Source organism: Ctenocephalides felis, unplaced genomic scaffold, assembly GCF_003426905.1.
Source record: "Ctenocephalides felis isolate EL2017-DRISC unplaced genomic scaffold, ASM342690v1 CF-g0.4_SCAFFOLD_00845, whole genome shotgun sequence".
NCBI classification, from domain to species: domain Eukaryota; kingdom Metazoa; phylum Arthropoda; class Insecta; order Siphonaptera; family Pulicidae; genus Ctenocephalides; species Ctenocephalides felis.
In genome coordinates, this window is record NW_020536999.1 from 21352729 (window position 1) to 21374630 (window position 21902).

Here is a 21902-nt window from a genome sequence, read left to right on the forward strand (position 1 = left end):
CACAATTTTGGGTGCACGGCTCAATTTATATGATTTAAATAAACATTCCGATTCGTATTGAAAAAACTATTTTATGAAAAAATTTAAAAAATTCAAAGGAAACTGCTTTTGTTTCAGAAATTAAAAAAAATTTAAAATTTAAAAGTGGTTCAATTGCAGTACGGAAAGTACCAGCAATATGCCTTAAGGCACGATACCATGCACCGATAGTTATTTTTTACAGTTATATACCACTAGTTCTATATGCATAATATTTTTCCTCGTTTTATGAAATGTTTTCAATGTAAAAATAGAACATTCGTGCCGTTTATCACGTAGTACACACAGTTTGACTTAATTAATTCAGTTAGAGCGACCGGCATGGCGCAACTTACTAATCGTAATGCGTTCTTGTACATCAAACCAACTGCGTAGTTTTAACTAAATGCCCACAGCACCATTTCCAGATATATACCCGCAGATAATAATATTTTAGTTATTCTAATGTTCTAAGTCATTTTGTGGACATGATTATGGTATCTGTTTAGATAAGGAACACGTATCCACCGGTATGACTTTTTATCAAAACTGGATCAAATCACATCACAATCAATTTTATTAGAGATTTTTTTTCTATAAATTGCATAGTGCCCATAAACGATCATCTTTTTAGTTGAAAAAAGAAACTACCAGTATAAATTTAACCCTTTCGACTCGGACGCCGCCGCTTCGGCTGCAAAATTCATATAAATCTCGCAATTCGCGAGTGGAAAGGTTAAACCTGAATAGATCTATTGATTACTGAAATATCAGTGATAAGTCATGATTAAGCAATCATGGACAACAAAGGATTATAGTTTTAATAATAATACTCATTTTCTAATGAATGTTTCTACGGTATGAACTTCAATGAAAACTTTTGATCCATTGCCTTTGATATTGATATTTCATATCAAAGAATCAAATAGTAACCAAGTTAATGCTTAGGCTTTAGAAAAGTACAATGTTCGTCTACATTTTTATTACTAATAATTTACCATTACCATTTACATTATATTTATTATAGAAAAAAAAATCTTTAAATGATTAGAGGTTAGACCAACAAGGAAACAGAGGTATCTCTAAATGCTCAAAATCTTTTTCTGGTTACTAGCAATTATTAAATTTGGCCTAATTTGAATGTTTTTAATCAGCTATCATTTATATTAGGTTAATGAATAATAAGTTTATCTTGAAATACAAAAATACATTTTGAGAATCAGGAAGTTCCATGATTAACGAATCGGACCACATCTAAATATCATTTTTTCTTTTATTTGTTAAAATAGTATTATTTTTGTATTTTTCAATAGTAGCTACAAATGAGTAGTGTTTTATCTGATAAAAAATATTATTTCTAAAATTAAAAATAATGAAAATAATACGTTAGAGACTCAAATATACACAATATCGATAGGCGATATCCAACAATCTGTATCATTTTTCTAACGAAATATAAAAATATATTTCTTCTAAGTAGTTTTAAATAAAAAAAGGCGCGCAACTCAAAAAAACGAAGGAAATCTTATTTGAAAATAATATACCATTGTCATTTGTAAAAATAATCTATTAGAGTTTAGATTAATTGGCTGTTTATAAAATTTCTATCTCGTCCTGCTTACTAAAATCATTCTACTAAATTCTACTGAATATTTCAATTATATTAAAAAAAAACAAAATGATCGCCTTCAGAGTCTAAAGGAAGTTTGAAAATGTATTTTATAAATTACTTAGTTTTTTTACTACTAACAATAAACAGAAAAACTATTTATATTGATGGATGGAACACAATGTCCTCCCATATATAAATTTCCTTACAAACAAATTTCCTATCTTGTCATCTTCTGGAGGAATATTGAATTCATTTAATGCTCTCTTCTATTTAAATTAGATTATCTTCATGTGAAAATAAATTCAATAGTCTCCAAGAAAATTGAATTTAAAATCTATCATCAGAGCTGATGACTTTAGCAATTTGCGATCTTCATGTTTGGGATTATCATTAGGTGGATAGAACCGATAATCGATCCTGGTATCTTAAATATGCGAATGGGTAATTGAAATTTTAAACATTGGACAGATTGTGGGAATATAATTATATCTGTTACTGTCTTTAAAAATGTCTGGATTCCTAATAGCAGAAATAAACTCTCTTCTATTACTACGACTGTAAATACAATTATTGTTCTCATGCGTTCTATAAAAAGTGACGGATAGACCAATTTTAAAAACTAGTCGACATAATTGTATATTATCACGCCACTACATATAATTACGGCTTATCAACAAAAAAATTAATAGAATTATTGCGTAGTTGAAATTTAACATGAAGGAGGACTAAAACTTGTTGGGAAAAATCATTTTGGAGAGTCCAATCGTACGCCTTTGGAAATAATTTTGGAACGTCCAATCTTATGCCTTTGAAATATATATATATATATATATATATATATATATATATATGTATATATATATATATCCTCTGGCCTAGATCTATTTATGTAACATATTCAATTTCTTGTTTATCCCCGATATTGCGTATTTAGTTCACAGTTGCATTAGTCGTTTAGAAATAGAACACTTTGCGATTGTTTTCACCATTCTTGTTTAAAGTTGCATAGGATAAAGTTTAAGAATTCACACAAATATTTGGGGATAACCTACAAAAATAACTTTGTATGGGATTAATGATTTATTGCCACAAATTTAAGGAAATGGAGAGAGTTATGTGGCATCAAATATTATTTTATGGAGACCTTTCTCATATATCTTATATTATCTTATTTGGAAGACTCATCTGATGCTAGTTTCGAATTTGTTTATTCATTATGTAAATTTCAAAGGCGTTAGCAAATATTTACTATGATCATGTCAACATAAATATCCAGATAGACTAAATATTACTTATCTATGTTGATGAAAGTAATTGATCGAATATAAACCGTTCAGCAACTTGTTTTTTCACGCCCATTTCATTTTACGATCGTGTAATTTAGTGTAATATTTCCATTCAAATGTTAGTAAACACTAAAATAGACTCCATATCAAAGTTCTTGATCAAAGTGACCTTCGCAGAATCAAAATAAACTTCTCCAACTCTGCTGCATCATTCGATAATGTGCAATTTTATCATTTTGTTTACTCCGGCCGGCAATATGTAATAATTATGATTAGATACGTAATTTGTAATAACAGTACTCTAGTTCGCATTATTTTTATATCTAAAGTAATTGTAGTGCGTATATACGATTTTGTTTACCCGGTTTTGCCGGCTTTGTTTACCGGCTTTAAATTTTGGCTCGGAGCCTGAAATATTAAATATTTGCTTCCGTTTTTAGTTCTTCAGCTTGTTGTTCTAATAACTCTTGCAATTTTGAGAGCAACAATGCATTAAAATTTTATGCCGAGTACTAACCGTGCTTAAATAATATAAACGATTTACCGAAATAATCATCAACTATCCGAAGTGAAATTTGTGTTTTTGGCAGAAAATCTGGATCACCAATTTGAGATTTTCTCGAAATTTCAAGTCAATGAATAAAATGAAGATTTGTGTACTGATACCAATTTAAAAAATTAATTATAATACTTAAGAGTGACTTGGGTTAGAAGTTTTTCTTTCTAATTTGCTGTTTAAGTCATCATTATTCATCAATGGTTGCTTAGAAGATCCAAATGAAACATTTTTGGTCAAACGAGGATTTAAAGATTTCACGTTTTTATGACTCATATATAAAATTCTTCTGTACAGGTGTATGATTTGATACTTCTCTTAAACGGTTATTCGGATTTTGATAATTCTTTTTAGAGTTTGTCAAAGAAAATTTTTAAAATTTAATTAACAATAAAACTATAGTAATATTGTAGAAATAATTGGCAAAAATTACATAAAACCACTTATTGTGTGACATTCAAAACATTTGAACTGTCATCTGGTATAAATGTCAATTTACTTGAAATTTGAAGTCAGCTGAAATTATGAGCCTAAATAATATTAGAATATAATATACAAGACAAATGTAATGTCTGCATTATTATTGCCGAAAAGCAGCTGAGATGTGCCAAAAATTAAAATAATATAAGATACAGTCAACAGTTATGTTTAGCAGATGAAATTACATAATTCAGTTTAATAAATAAAGCAATAAGTCCAAAATTGCATATACATTATTTTTTTAAACTTATGCATGTCGCATTTTGGTTAAAAAATATTTCTACTTACTAAAAAATGATTTAGAATTTTGTTTCATGTGACAAAAATTCATTTGTTTGGCATTGGATATGGAATATTTAGCAAGTTGATATTAGATTAAAGAGTGCTCATATGAAATAGATTTTACAAATTAATTCACCTAAGATTTGAATATAAACAATAATGTTTATTAAATTATTAGTAAGAAAAATGTACTTTAGAAATTATAATTTCCAAAAAGCATAATCGTACGAGATTATGAAAATTATAGATTAAATTATTGAAGCAATTAAGTTGTGTGTTAAAATCAAGTGTGATATTGTTCTTTTACTACAGATACTATATTATTTTTTTCTGAATTTCTTATACTGCTTATGCTAAGACCATAAATAAATCACAAAGATTGGACATCAAATAGGATATTAAAAAGTATAGAATAGGATATTAAAAAATTTGAACTTTTGAATTGTAGACGTGGGTACAGGACAACGTCTGTCGGGTCATCTAGTATATATATATATATATATATATATATATTAAAATAACATGACAAGTGACAGCTCTGATTAAAAAATGATGATGGTTCAGTACTTGTTGATCCATATACGTGCAAGGTCGGTGATTTTAAATTTCACTATCGATGGATTTATTTTAAGAAATTTGTATTCTAGGAACGCTTCAAGATTTTATAAATAAAATTAGGAATGTATTAATAAATTGATGATTTTTTTAATTTGATATTAAGGGAGACATCATCCATATTAAAATATATGAATAAATATTATCATGGTAAGGGATTTTTAGAACAATCAAGAAATTTAATGATAATTAATAAAGATAGTGAAGTAAAGATAAACATTAAATATAAATCTTAAATTGCTACCAACAAATAAAAAATGAGTTCTTAGTTAGTTAAATATAGAAGAATTCAGATAATCACTTTTGTTTCATCGATTAGTTAGTTTTCGATTTAGTGTCATCTGCAGTATGAATATTTTATTTTTGTAAATTTTACTTTTTTATAAATGTAGCATTGCAGATTATTTTACCTAGTGATAAATGTTGTCACCTTGAAATACACCATTTTCATATAATATATACAACTCCTAATTTCTATAGCGAGTGTTTTATTGATTTCATATTTCGTAAAGTTATTTTGGTTACGTCCATTCAAACGTTTCAAATGAAAAGGTTTTGGCACGAGAGCTAAAAGTAAAATATAGACCTAAAACAAATACATTTTTGGTATACAATATTATATAAAAAACAGACCAAGACTTCAAAAAAAAACGTTGATTTTTGGCACACAAAGTCTTTGGTTCACACACATGAAAAATCACAAAAATTTACAAGAGAGAGACACATCATTAATTACGAAAATGCAACTTTTTATGAAGTTGACCTAGAATTTAATGCCTGAGAAATATGGAAGTTATCCAAAATTTTCTTCAAGGAAATTAAATTATTTGAAGAAAAGTGCACAATATTTGAAAAAAAAAACTTTTGTTTTGAGCAAACCGATATTCTTTACATAATATTTCTGGTAAATTTTAACGATCAGATTTAAGTTTTACAAACACATTCGTTAATATTTATTACATATTTTGCATCGATATTGTGATGCAACCGTGTAATTCTCATGCTTTGAATATTTTTTATGTTTAACATAATAGCTTTTACTACAGTAATTAGTATGTGATTATGATAATGAACATAAATGTTACTAACAACTTTTATGAAATACTGTGCAAAATTATTCTACAACTCATTCCACTACTTTTCATACCGCATATACGCAGAAATCCACATTTTAACTAAATTCTAACCGCACTAAAATTCGACACTAATTCTAACGATTTTTGTGGTCCAACTATTGTCTTCACATGTCTTGAAATGAGAAGCAATTTGTTAAATTTATTTCGGTACATGGAAACATTATGAACCATTGGATCTATGTTGCAAGATCTACGTAAACACATGCTAATAAACATATTGAAATTCAATTGACGTGTTAATTGGATACAGTGTTGGTCTAACCGAATGGTTTATATTATGCAGGAAAACTTCGAGAAGTCGTAAGAAATTTTAACGATGGACCAAACTTTTTGAATTTTTTATTAGCCAACTTTTCACCTACATTTAAAACTCTAGAATATTGGGAAAACTTCTTATTTAAGACTTCTAATAATGGAGCTCTTACAGAGACCAAAGTTCTCTTGGATTTTAATAAAAATGTCGCCGCAAATTCGTAGAAGCCAAAATGTGTAGTTGCAAATACCAGAAATTAGTGAGTTTAACTAAAACTTAAAGCAACAAGGTAGTAAGTAAAAGCACAGATAAGCAGAAACATAAACAAAAGCAGCAGAAACTAAGGAAAGCATTAACTTAGGACAAATCAATAAAGATAGGTTAGTAAAAATAATAGCAAATATGTATTTAATTCATAGAGTAGATTCTTCTTCTAACTATCTGTCTCTATACACACAATGACGTAATCTACTCACAAAAATTAATATTATCACAAAAGCATTGTTTGATTCCAAAAATCCACCACCACAACAATGTGCTTCTTTCAAACTTTAACAATTTTATCTGCTCGTCCTACCTCACAATTTTGTTGCTTCTTCCATTGGCATTGAGCAAAGGTTCACCAGCTCCTGTTTTTTGGTTTGTGGAACCTCCTGTAAAGGCTCTCTTGACAGTGTCAATTACTGAGGAAGGAGTTGTTGGTTCGGTGGTTGACATGTAGACATTTCCACCGGCGTTCCCTAAACTTGTATAACCGCCATTGTGGACAGGAGATGTGTTGGAGGTTGGTTCTTTTGGTTTTTGGACGTATGGCGTGTCGCCAATTGGGCCTAAGACTTGAGGCATCTTGGGTGGATTTTGGCTTCTTTAGGAATTGAAATTTTTAAACCAATTTAGTGATTCCAGAACGTATTTGGTTGTTGACTTGTATTTGATACGCCTACAGTGGTTCTGCCTCGACTGCTCGGTTACTGAATGTATCGTGCTACCAATCAGATTCCAATTGAAATTATTAATGAATCTTAGAAAGTGACCTTTCTAAATATTAAATTTCTGTACAATTTCTTTGGTTGGTTCTGGGTAATATAACTATTTTTCTGAAAATTTTCCAGTACTACGTTGTTCTATTTCAGATACCAATTTATCGAACCAGATAGTATTATCAATATGTACAAATATTACGTTCTATGATGTGCTGTACACTCACATCCACCTTACTGGTGTTTGTTACTCCAGAATTGAACTTTCGGCAGGTTTTTACGTTGTTTTAGTAATAGCATTCGGCTTTTATTAGAAATCAATACACGGTGTATGTAGTATCTTCAATGCGCCTATGTGGTGGTCAGGTCTCCAAGTGGACCATTTTTTCCGATTTTGTCAAATGTGTCTCCTTGTTTTGCAGACGATCAGATTTGATACAGAGATGAATATAAGGAAGAAAGAAAAGGTTAAGATAAAGTATATAAATTATAAGATGAATGAAAATATTAAATTTAGATAGTGGAAAGTGGAAACAGAAGATGAAAAAGACTTAGGCCTAAAACTTAATTTTGAATAAATTTGTTTTATCTAACTTCAATATGTTTTCAAGAATCATTTATATTCATGAAGACGTCCATTGTGTAATTTAAACTTAAGAAAAAAATTGAATAAAAACATTGAATACATATTTCGCCATGCAAAAAAATAGCTAGAGGCATCATATTCAAAAGCATTCAAGAGCGTTAGGTTACATTTAAAATAATTATTGAAATATTTATTAGTGCTAAAAGCATAACATTCTTCTTATCTTATCGGGAATGCATTACATTTAATAAGGCTTGTAGTATATTTACACATATTATTTTAAATTATATGACGATTTAGTAATTTTAAATGCGCATACATTCTACAAAATATATAATGAATATAGTACTATACATATTCAAATATAAATCAGACGACGAAATTGAAAAATATCATTGATGAAATTCCTTAAACCATATAAGTCGTAAGCAATATAGTAATAAATGGAAAATATATTGAAAAAGTATTTAGAGGGCGAAACTGCAATCGTTTTATAACATTTTATTGATCGATTCAAAATCTGGTAAATAAATAGAATATTTTTAGGATGATTAAAATGATGAATTCAATATATACCTAATAACATTTTTGATGGAAAACTTTAACGCCATAAATAATAAAAGATATAAACAATATGTAGCAAATATTACTAAACATATCGAAAGAGTATTTATATACCTCCAAACCGCAATCAATTACATCTTTTGTAATGTTTTATTGATCGTATTTCAAATTATTTGTATGAATAAAATAATGCAATAGCAATAAATGTCAAAGAGTGAATATATAAAAAAAAATCAGTCAAACTTTCAAAATTTATGCAACCGTTTTTTTGCATACTAGTCAAAGAAATCAATCTCATCAATTAGAATACTACTTATATTTGAAATGTTAAAATTTGCAAAGGAATTGAAAATTGTGAATTTATTATTTCACATACTATATCTTAATTTTTCCAGAATAAATAGTACTGTAAAATGGATGATTTTATTTTTAACTTTTTTAACTTCAGTTGCAACATAAATCATTTGTTATATTTTCATTAATTATATTTTTCCTTATTAGTATTTATTTATATTTTGTTAGCTAATACAATAAAAAAATGAAAACGAAATAAAAATCAATTTTTTAACTAATTTATATAAAATTAATTATTTTTGCATACTTTTTCTTATTTTTTCCAAAATAAACAGCACTGTAAAAATGATTTTTTTCACCCTTAACTTTTAAAATAAATATTTCAGTAAATTTATATTTACTTAATTTACATGGGAGCTATATAAATAATTTTCCATATTTTTATTTATTTCATTTTTCATTGTTAGTATTTATTTAGCTAATACAATAAAAAAATTAAAATGAAATAAAAGCTATTTTTTAATTAATTATTTCTCATTTTTTCCAAAATAAACAGTAATGTAAAAATCGATTTTTTTACTTTTAACTATTTAAATAAATATTTCAGTAAATTTTATAGATACATGGTAGTTTGCTGCATAAATAATTTTTTATATATTTCATTATTTATATTATTTATATTTTTTGTTATTAATATTTATTTTTAATTTTTACTGGTGATATAATAATAAATAAAAATAAAAAAAAAATCATTGATGATATAAACTAGGATCTTATTATATTAATAAATCATTGATGCTATAAGACTAGAATATGCGGTTAATGGTTTTTTATCCTAGATAATTTTAATTTTGTCTAAATTTATATATATATATATATATATATAAATGAAAATAAAAAAAATAAAAATAAAATCTTTGATATAAACTAGGATCGTCTAATATTAATAAATCATTGATGATGTAAGACTGGAAGATGCGGTTAAGGATTTCTTATCCTGGTTATTTTTCAATTTGTCTAGATTTTTATTATATATATATATATATATATATATATATATATATATATATATAACAAAAAATAAAAATGAAATAAAATCATTGATGATGTAAACTAGGATCTTCTAATATCAATAAATCATTGATGCTATAAGTCTGGAACATGCGTTTAAGGATTTCTTATCCCAGATATTTTTCAATTTGCCTAAATTTATATATATATATATATATATACATATATATATATATTCTGAATAGATATTGAATATATATTAGATATATAACTATGTGTATAAAGAAGTATAAGGATCAGGAGCCATTTTGAGCGAATTCTTTGCTAAAAATCAATACATTTACGTCACTAGCGAATTTAGTAAAATGCATTGCGCATAAAAAATTAATAAATCAAATGATTAAGAAGTGAATCCATTCTCATATGATAGTGATAGTGCAATATGCTGTGTCTATGCTGTAATAAAAGTTATATTGATCGACCTACATATCAATGACACATGGTTTGATAATCGACTTACCTGGAGATTTGGGAAATTTATTTCGGTAATGAATCAGGTGTGTCTTTAACAAACACTTTACACTTATCACAGGCACTGTTTGTATTTTTTTGAGAAATTAAAATGATGAATTCAAAGGAGTATGATTTTCATTGAAATGCTAAGAGTGATACTAGACATATGAAGTTGGTTGTTAGGGACCACTGTTGTCAAAATACGAAGTAGGGCGGCGTTCGACTACAATCGGCCATCTTCGAGTTCGATTTAAAAGAGAGTGGCGTAGTCTAGAGTTTTTATGCAGGTACTAACGGTATTTGGAAAACGAGTTTTGAATCTTGAATAGATGTTATTATTTGATGAAATGAAATGAAATCGAATGTTTATTGTAATATATTACATCGTAATTTATTTTATCGGCTGCTTAATTGTTATTCAAAAAATATGGAATGACATATTTTACTACTGCAAAGACATCCATACCACATAGTTACACAAGGTAATGGCTTAGATTAAACTAATAAATTAATATGACGATTTTAAAAATACTAGGTAATAAGCAACTACTTATCATAAATTGCAAGATAAACGATTATTACTTAATTAATTACTAAGGATTATTAATTAGATTATTTACTAATTTACTTATTTTGAATGATTCGAATACATTCAAATTTCCCACCATTCAAATATTCGAATTGATTCAAATGTTCCACCATTCAATTATTCAAATTTTCATCATACATCATCACGTCATAGTTTATTTATGTTATTATTTTTGTTTTACTGTTTTTATTTTATTTTATTTTAATTTTTTCTATTTTATATTCAATTTATTGTATTATTTTATTCTGCATCAATCAATTTTGAGAATAAGACAATAAAGTTTTAATTAATAAAAATAAATTGTTACCAAAAAAAAAAAAATCGGCTTGAATTGATTCAAATGTTCTTTTATTCAAAATTTCAAATTTTTACGATTCGAATTCATTAAAATATTTCATCATTCATTATTCGAAAAAATTCAAATGCGCCAACATACACATTTTCGAATTTTTACGATTTGATTCGAAATGATTCGAATTGATTCAACAATCCACCATTCAAATTTTAGAATTTTTGCAAGTCGCATCGTTTTGATTCGAATTTATTTAAAATTACATACATAAATATTAATATTTCTACTTAATAATTCCAAAATTTACGAGAAATTAATATATAGTTAAATTTTGTAATAATTATTTATTCCCAACTGATGTAATATAACGTCCATCCAATTCGTAAATAAATAAAGGCGCAGTACGTATTTATTATTGACATGTTATAATTACATAATTTCTTTTGATAACATTTGTATCAAGCGATAAAAATGTTTAAATTTATATAAATGGTGTCGTTTTGTATGATGATTGAAGCAAAGATTCGATTCGAATCTACCATAGTATGTGACTCGGGTTATCCGATGTATTCTACAGTTGGAACAAACTTCGCTAGATGGTAGATGTATTATTTGGAAGGTGCTAGTTGCAATATTTTTTGCATTAGTCTGCAATTTTTTCACATTATTTGATAAAGTGACTGATTGTGCCCTAAAATGGATTAATGTTATGACAAGGCTATGTTATGTAGCAGTTTTCATATAAAGTGGTACCAAAAACTGTAAGATGCTTACGTGGTTGTTATGCAGTCAGGCATTTAGATAGAAAACCTAACCTAGAAAACGCACAAATGCCAATAAAAAAACGATGTTATCATAACTGCGTCTTTGAGATATGCCTTGATAACATATGAGTGAAGTTGCATTTTATATGTAAAACGCCTGATCGCACAGCAAACACATTTTTTTTCTAATTTTAATCCATATTATGATGATTTAATATAAAATAAAAGCAAATAATGATAATAATAAAATTTAAAAAAATTGTGAATTATAAAAATAATACTAGAAAAACAATACATATAAGCTAATTCATTGCATTTTGATAGTATTTAGTAGCATTTTGTATGAAAGCTGGAACATAACAAAGTCTTGCCAAAACATTGGTCTATTTTGCGGCAGAATCTGCCCAAAAGTCTCACAATAGCAATACCTTAAAAACACATAAAGTCCACCTAATCTCAAACGCTATATTTTATAAATTCGATTGCCATTTTTGATACGGATATATAATTGTAAAAAAAAATTTAAAAGTTGTACTCTGAACTTAACATTTTTCGGTCTTAACATTATTTTCGATTTAAAAATTGTTTTAAATAACAATAACTGATTTTAGGATATAATTCAAACGCGTTTTATTCAACCAATAAAATGAGTCAGGATATTGTCAAGTGCTTGTTGAACATTTTACAACTAATTCACACTTGATATACTGCACTTGAAGCTTTGTTTTCTATTGTCAATATTCTCATTTGATTGATTTTTCCAGTTATTAGCAAGATTAGTACAGTTTTTTTTATTGTTATCTAAAATTAATAGTAGTTATTTGTATTAATATTCTGAAACAAATTCAAGAGTTCGGATTAACTTATCTAACATTGAAACTGCAAAGTTCAAATAACAACTCAAATATGAAAAAAATGGAACAATAGCTTAGTAACACGGTTTTTGTAAAATACATCTATTGCGTTGTTTAAATTTCTAGAGAAGCATGTTATTATGTCTTTGTTAGAAATTGTACGAAGTTCTTGGACATTTTTTGTTTTCTCCAGGTTTCTTGTTTTGCGAATCATTTGGCACAGAAGTAAGAGTATTATCAGCAAATTTTTGGTAGTACTTAGATGTCTTAGAATGTCTAAATCGAATGTCAATCCAGTGATTGGACGTCGGGGTATAAAGAAATAATTTTGATGGTAGATACCAGGGTCTTATAGATCATACTAAAATATTACGGCCCTACGATAATAGACAATTGTTTAGAGAATCTTTCCATCAAAGTAGAGCGTAATGCGAAACAGCGCTAAACGAGGCTATCTTTATATGGAATTATTGGTGTTAGGGGAAGATGGCTAGGAAATTGGTTAGGTATTGAATTTGAAAATTAGGTTTTTTTTAATAAAAGTAAAACCTAACATTTATTTCTTAAAGCCCAAATTAATACCACATTATAATTTCTTGTAAAAATAAGAACCAAATCTAAATAACAATAATTCGAATATTCTTAAAAAACATAATTCAAAGTCAGTCATATTTAGTTAGCCTTAAGCGTTTTCAATGTGCTGCCTTTTGTGACAAACATTTAAGGGGGCGTCCATTAATCACGTGAGCGAGTTTTCAAGGATTTTTGGACCCCACTCCCCCTTGTTGATACATGGTGATATTCATAATTGTCCCCCCTTCTCCGCCATACATCACGTGTATTTTTAGGTATGTGAAAAAACTGTACATTTTTTGAATTTATTTTTAAAATGTTTGAACTTTTTTTAAAAAAAATAGTTAAAAAATAAACACACTTGATCTCTTACCATACCCCTCCCTCCCCCATGTGATATTTCGTGATTTTTTGTCAACCCCTCCCCCTCCTCCTAAAAACCTCACGTGATTAATGGAGGCCCTCTAAAATGCTGGCACAACTCCCTTTTCCTTTGCGTTGTTCTCTTAAAATTTGTTCATAAAAGGATAGAGCATCTTTAACACCATGACTTACTTTTGGCCTCCTGTCAAAATTTGGATAATTTTCAATGCATTGATACATTATTTCAGATATGGTTGATAAACTCCTTTTTACAAACGCCATGGAAAGTTTTTTTTGCTCTTCCTCTGAATCACTGATGTCAACATTTTTGTTTGTTTCTTGTTCAGTTAATTCCTTGAACTCATCATTAGAATGACTGCGGTGCTTCTTGAATTATTTCTTCGACGTCTTCCACTTTTACTCCTTCAAAACCTGGGTTGAAATAAAAGAGCGCTAAACCGAAACAGCGTTAAGCGGGGTATTACTGTTTCAAAAAATCTTATGCAAGCAACCTCTATTTTTAATCACTGTGATGACACATTACTGCTTAGTAGGTATACAACAACATAATACTCAGATTCACCTCTCGTTTTCCCAAATCGTATTGTTCTCCCGAACCTACATTGGGTTATTTTCACACGAAATTCTATTCTTTCACCGAAATGTATAAAACAAATGTCAGTGCCACATCTGTGAGTCTCGTAACAGCCGTCCGACCAACCAACTCTTTGGGTTGTGGAAGTCAGGTGTTCGTTCGCGAAAACTCGAGCGAAGGGCGTGCTTTAAGGAAGAGCAAGGGGTGGTCTAACATTGCCCAAGAGATCAATTTTTAAATATTTTATCAGGCCGAGTCAGAATGCCTTGAATGTGAAACCAACAGGACCGAGAACCTTCCGATATCTAACAGTTCGGGATGGACTTTGAACGCGGAAACTAGACTGAGTAAAGGATATACTTTATCGTGGTGATTTTTTTGTCGTATAAACTAGGATCTGGATTTTAGAACAACATTAAGTTGTTGTTTTAAATTATTTCTTAGAATGTAATATAAGGGTCACAGCAATACTCAGGAGAGTCATTTCAAAATGCAAACACATTGTTGATATATATTTTCAAATGATAAAGGATAAAATTACTGCATGGGATGAAAAGTGACTAGTGTTTCCTAGTGCGAACTAGGGTTTATACAAAAACCGACATTTCAGAAAACCGGTTTTTGAATATTAATTTTACTAAAAAACGGGTTTTAGCCGGTTTTCGAATTTCATATAGAAAATAAATGTTTGCTCGAATATTCTATAATTTATTCGCAAATTTAGTGTGATTTGTTCAATATTATGGATAGTAAACAAAATTAATTTAATTTTAATTAGGAGAACTGAAAAATAATAATTTATCTTGATTAAATAACGTTGAAAATAATTATTCGTTATTCATGCATCATTTTCACATATAAGAATAAAAATATTTTTATGATAGTGAAAAGAAAGTTCTCGAATAAATAAAAATAATGTAGTTTTAAATAAAAAAACATTCATTAAATTAAAAAAAAAAATAAAAAAATATTAGAAACATGTTGATAAATACTTGTTAATATCAATTTTTGTTTTAAAAACAATTAAGCTAAACTCAAGTATTGTCTGTTCCGAGCAATTTTAATGAAATAATTTTAAACATTCTAATTATTTTTGTTTAATAAAATATGATTTCAACAGAGAACGTCTATTGAATTGCTACTTAGACGTGTCCTTCGTTCACTCACAAAATTTTCTGGAATAGAAAATACTCTCATACTTGCGACCAAATTATGCTTAATTGTTTTTAAAGCCTGATATAATAATTCTAAGTTTGTTGTTCTTTTATTTGTGGCTTCTAGCGTTTAAAACATTTTTTTTAAGTTTGAGTAGAGGAAGTTACTTCTTCAAGAATAAGTTACACTGTTTTAAATTAATATATACACTGGTATGAAAATTTAAATATATACAAAACCTTTCAGGGAACCATTGCAGATTGATAAGATATCAAATGCTATTGAACCATTTTTTTTCTATATTTTTAATTACAATCTGTCACACTTGAGACATTGAGTAATTGTTTTGACATTTTATTATTATATGAATGGATGGCAACCCAGTAGTTGTCCAGTCCAGGTTTGACTAATTTTCTATACTCGAAGTATTTGTTGACTATTTATAGATGCAACTATACCCACGAGAGGCGATTTTCACTTGAGGCTATATTTGAGATCTATAACCTCAAGTGGAAATTTGACATGTCAAGTGGAAAGCTTAGAATCGATCCAGCGAACCTGGAACTAGTTGGTGCTAGTCCACGCTCTAACCGATTATTGAACCGATATGATTTCAAGAATCAAAACGCTTTCATCTATCTTTTATATTTGGCTATATTTGTCATTTTTCATTTATACAGTAAAAACCGACTTTTTTCACTAAAAAACCGGTTTTTGAATTCCATAATTTTCCGGTTTTTGGAACCGGTTTAACTAAACTAAACTAGTATAAGCAATAAAAAATAATAAGTAAAACTAAATCAGTAAAACGGTAAATGTCGGACGAGTTTTCTTATTGGCATATAATATCATTCACATACCCCCTATCATTTAAATATGGTACAGAATCTTCTCTGGTAAAATTTATTTATTTCATTTATCTATTACCCACGTCCAAATCTCTCTCCCATTCTCATTTCTTTAATCCATGCCGCGGAAACGTCGTGAATCTGTGAGAAGTCCATCTTGGAATTTGAATACGCCGCCAGTATTATTCATAAATAATTCACGGTTTCCTCCAGCGCAATGCTATGCTGCGAAGTACTATTTTTTCCTGTCGGAATGCGGCAGTTAAGAGGTTTGAGGTTTGCGAGTTATAAAAAGTAAAACCGAACAGGTGCATATTTATGGGGAATCAATAGGGTCAATTTTTTAGAGCTGGGGTTAGGAACAGATTTTTTATCTGGGGCGAAAATAAGAAATGACTGGTTGTAATTGACCTAGATAGGCCAGATTAAGGTTCTTTAAGTAAAACTCACCAACTTATTGAAGTAATTCTTCGAGACTGCATTGAAGGGATCGATTCTGCCGCATAACAAAAAAATGTTCTGGCGAGGCCATGTTACTCTCTTACTAACATTATTCTACTGAATCATACTGAATACTGTCAAAATATCATGTATTTACTGTGCATTCAGGTGTTTTACACATAAACTGCAACGTCACTCGTATGTTATGAAGCTATGTCAGAAACACCCTGTAATCTAGGATCGTTTTCTTGACATTTGAGCGGTTTCTAGGTTAGGTTTTCTATGTGACAACCTGAGAAATACGCCTGACTGTACACCAACCGCATGGCTTTCATCAAAATTTAGTATGGAAAGTTCTTCACAACATGGCCTTGCCATAACATTTTTCTGTTATGCGGCAAAATTCTATGGTCACTGAGTACAAAACACTTACGCAGGCGATAAATAACAGTAATGATTAAATTCAACTAATTAATAATTGAAACACTGAATTAATTGAAAAAGAACAGAATATTAGAAATAGAAGTTTTTAAATAAAAAATAATTAAAAACTGAAAGGACAATTATCTGATAAAATATAAATTTTTTGGTAATGCTATCTTACGGGGCTATATTTGCATGTACGAATTGATAGTAAGGGATTGTTGGTATGTATTTGCTATGCGATTAGGCTTTTTACGCATAAAATCTCACTGCAAAACGTCATTTTTTATTCTAAACTTTATCTACAACTGTCCTGTTAAGGATATTTAGTAAATTTGGGAAATTTACCATTGTCAGCCGTAAAGGGACATTGTACTATAGTTGTTTTTACACGCACAGCAAATATATAGCTTTTTAATAGATTGTTACTACCAACTCATACGTATATAGACCCGTAACATAGCATTATCTTATATTTCTATTTTATTGGAGAATTGGTCTCTAATCTACTCAGTATCTACCCTGAATTTACTAATTTTATTTTGATAAAATTACATTTTCCTCAAATATTTATTAATTCTATTTCTATTTTACTAAATCTGGTTGATTCTTAAGAACAAAAAAAATGCAATATGCATTTTTAGCATTCCACTCTATTCACCATACATTAGCGAAAAATATGTCGGCACAGCACATTTTTTACTTTTTTGCCTTCTGGACAATTTTTATACCTAATTAATCTTATGCATGTGATATTTGACACGATAGTCAAGAAACATTAGTAATTCATTCCGAAAATTCCATAAACTTTAATTTAATATGTAATATGTAATATTACATTAACCTTTAATATCAACTTCCCGTAAGAGCATTTTGGCATACTTTAAAAAAATTGATGTATATGTGTGTTTATGTGTATGTGCGGATACAAATTTTCGTCGACAATTTCGGGATCACGGGTCAACCGATTTGAATAATTCAAAAAAAGTTCAAAATTTCCAAAAGTATGAAGAAAATTGAATCTTGTTTAAATATTTTAATTTTTGGTACGGGAAGTTCTACCAATTTGCCTTAAGGTACGATGCCATGCACCACTAATTTACTGAATAAAATCACTTATTTGTTTCCAGTCTATGTAAATGCATATAACATTGGTTCGACTCATATATTATTATAATAAATATAATATTGACAAAATGATAATAATAATATGTACCACATATTATGCACTATGCAAGTGTCAATATTATCATTTTTCATATGTGATTTATTTTTAATTTAATTTTGAATTCCCATAATAATGTCTCCTATAATATTATCCCATTAGCGACATTTGTTCTCATTACAATTGTTTATAAACAGAAACTGCTAAAATCTGCCTCATTCTAACAACTGTGAGATAATTTCATGGGCGAAGTTGTAGAGTTCGTTTGCCTCATATACATTACATTGTATATTTTTATTGTAATAATTATAATGTTATAATATTAAAATTAATATAAGTAAACGTTGGTTAATTTCACAGCTTAATTTTTGCTCTTATTGATGTAAATATTTGTAATCTACTCTGGAATTGACGCTTACCTTGGATTTTGGTCAGTTTCTGCTTTTTTCTCATCTTGGGCCGTTTCTGGTTTTTCTGGCGGGCTGAAAAAGGAAAAGTGTTTATAGTTTTTACTGTATATGATTTTTATGAAAAATTAGAATTTTATGGTTTGTACAAATATATTTATTAATGTTTTTCATTAAAACGAGGTCGTGTATCTACAACATTAATATTGTAAAATTATAATTAATTAGCTAAAATAATTCTTACCTATCTTCGAATAATAAGGGTTATGCTTTAAAGTAATTTTAAAAAAAAATTACTAAAAATTATTTGAGCATACCTCGACTCGTTCTGTTCCTCGCTCTTTGGATCATCTCCAGGTGACTCCGGAATCTCAATTGATCTTTAAGAAAATAATTATTTAAGAAAATTAAAATTTGTTTTAATTTATTAATTAATTATAAAAATGGTATTTAATATAGATAAACTGATTAGCATATCGTCATCTTTTTATAAATTTATATTAGGATTTTTCAGTTCAAGATTATTGTTAGACTGAATTATTTCTACACTTACAGATTTTCTTCAGGTACTTCAGGTACTTCAGGTAATTTTTCCTTATGTTCTGCAACACTTAGCACAGCAGCCGACATTTTATTTAATTAATTTTTGCACTTAACAATTAACGATCGTAAATAATAATTTATCACAACAAATGCAAAACTATTTATTATAACTTGTTCATCATGACACGACCTTACGTTTCGTATTGATGTAATACTCTGACAATTATAAGTAATTATTTAAAATGATGGGAATTCCTTTATTAGAATCGATCGTTGAAATAATAAAAAAATTATTAAATTAATATTAATGTAAATAATGTTTTATTTTGAATATATTTAGGTAATGCGTAAATGCGGTAATGAGTAATTTCCCTAAATTGTAATTTTTACAATTGATAAATTTGTAAATATTTCTATATTTTGTACATATTTTTTAAGAAAAATTGGCTCCTATGATAATTCTTTAATTCAGCAGTAAATTCTATATTTTGACATATTTTCTGATAGAATGTAACATTGTAATTGAAGTTTACATTTTAGATATTAATCGAATTTTTAAATAAAAACTAGGTTGATTTCATAAAATAATTGCTATAATGATCACTTTAAAAGAATAAACTAGTGAACAATTTTATCAATGAAAAAAATGAATATCTTCGTCATATCATCATTTTTCTTGTAATTTATGAAATTTAGATTTGAACTCTTCTTGTACTTGAAGTTTACAATTTTAATAGTTACAGAATTTCCAAATTAAAAAATACGCTAATTTTACAAAAAAAACTGTTAAAATAATCAATTTAAATGAATAAACTTATAGAAAAAAACATGAAAAAAATGACTATCTGGGATGTGAAATCATCTTTTTTCTCATAATTTATGAAACAAATATTTAAACCGCCTCTACACCTGAAGTGTATACTTGAAGATTTCAAGTTTGTATACTTTTAAGAATTTAAGTTCACTTTTAAGTGATCATTTGACCATCATCCAAGCTCGATTTTTGATTATATCGGTTAAATATTTCTAAATTCAAACCAGATTTATTACAATCAAAAACACTTTTATTTTAGCACAAATCACCAACTAAAACCAATTTTCACAATTTCGTTAATTGGAACATCACAACGACAATCTGAATGAAATAACATTACTCACATCTACCCACTCGAAACAGATAACACACAGTTGTCATTAAATTAAAAACACTGAACGTTTTAGTAATTTAATTCAAACCAAATATTCCGGAATTAAAATTTAATTATTAATTATTTAATTAATTAATTTATTAATTATTGATATGTACGTAGTCGGGATTGGACTGACCAGTAGTAGTATATTTTATCGAATCCGCGAACGTTGTCGCAACGGGAACGCCTTTGTGATGGTGTGCATAGTGGAACTGAAAAGTATTGTTGTTTGTAATCGCATTGTTAAAACACTTCACAATAAAGTCGTATGTATTAATTCCAGATGGAAATAAAAGTAAACCACTTGATTTATTCAAGGCAGGGATGACCAAAAATAATAGTAATCACCATCGGATGGAGGTTGATACGCAAGATTTCACATACTGCGTCGTATCGCCATCCTTTCGTTTTTTGCGATTTTACTAACTTACCAAAAATTTCTAAAACTATGGTTTTATCATATTATATATTATTTTTACACATAAGTTTTTTTTTCTCATATCTTAACAGCAATCAGAACCTTACGTCCTATGACCTATTAGGCTGAAACTTCTCCTTACTTCGTATTTTTTAGATGGTAACCCGATGGTTAATCCATCCACATTTGATGATTTTATTATTAGAATTTATCTAAAGTACTGACTTTGCATTGATGCAGCAATGCCATGTGAGGGCTATTTTCTCTTGGAAACATATTGCTATCTATATTTCCAAGTAAAAATCGTTGTCACTGCTGCCTGATAACAGGCTGCTCGAAGTGGTTATCGAACCAGGATATTATATATAATGCTCATAAACGTTACATATTGCATCAGATATTTTTTAAAACAATTTTTATTTATATTCTAGACGTCCACCATTGTGTGATGTCACTTGATTTCTATATTGATTTTTATAAGTTTTCCATAAAGTCAAATGAACAAAGTTCTAAAATTGAACTTGAAATTTAAAAGTTGCACATAGATTTTTGGTTTTAAATAGAAGTAGAGATCTGGTGATTTCAGTTTAACCAAATCAAAAGTTTTTTTAGAGCTTTCCATTAGATTGAAATCCAGAATTAAATTCATTAGTAAATTAAATACCATATACAAATTTATTTACATCTTAAGTTTTGCTATAAATTTTAGCAAGCGTATCTAATATTTTGTTTTGCTAAAAATGCTATTTTTTATATCGTTTGTCAGTATTTCTGTGGATTTGTTTATTCATTTCTACTACCAAGTTTGCAAGTTTCTCAAGAAGTAAAATTCTAAAATTGAACTAATATTACATTTCAAGAGCAGATTCGACGCCCAACCTAACGCCAGCCAAGTAGCCCGTTCAAGCCAAAACAAAGCAAAAATTACGTACTGATCTTATTTAGTAACTTTTATATTATTTTTCTTTTCTTTACTTTAATTATTTTTCTTTATCTTTTATAATATACTTCTAATGTTTTAATTAGGATTATCTAGTATAACCAAATGTTATTATTCTTTTTTATATTGTGGACGTATATTGGTGACCATCATACC

General features: G+C 28.1%; 1 protein-coding gene across 3 annotated transcripts in view; it reads right to left on the bottom strand.

Moving 5' to 3' along the window:
- Positions 1-19396, bottom strand: part of LOC113363748 (protein NDRG3-like) — a 78321-nt gene extending 58925 nt beyond the window's left edge. For 2 of the 3 annotated variants that reach the window (XM_026606227.1, XM_026606229.1), the window contains exons 1-2: positions 10194-10271; positions 6816-7628 (exon numbers count right to left, since the gene is read on the bottom strand). In XM_026606227.1, coding sequence (XP_026462012.1) covers positions 6816-7084 — 269 coding nt within the window. In that variant the 5' untranslated portion in view covers positions 7085-7628; positions 10194-10271. Of the gene's footprint in view, positions 1-6815; positions 7629-10193; positions 10272-18667; positions 18731-18972; positions 19036-19208 lie in introns of those variants that run through there. The other variant, XM_026606228.1, reaches the window with a different exon arrangement.
- Positions 19397-21902: the final 2506 nt, after the last annotated feature.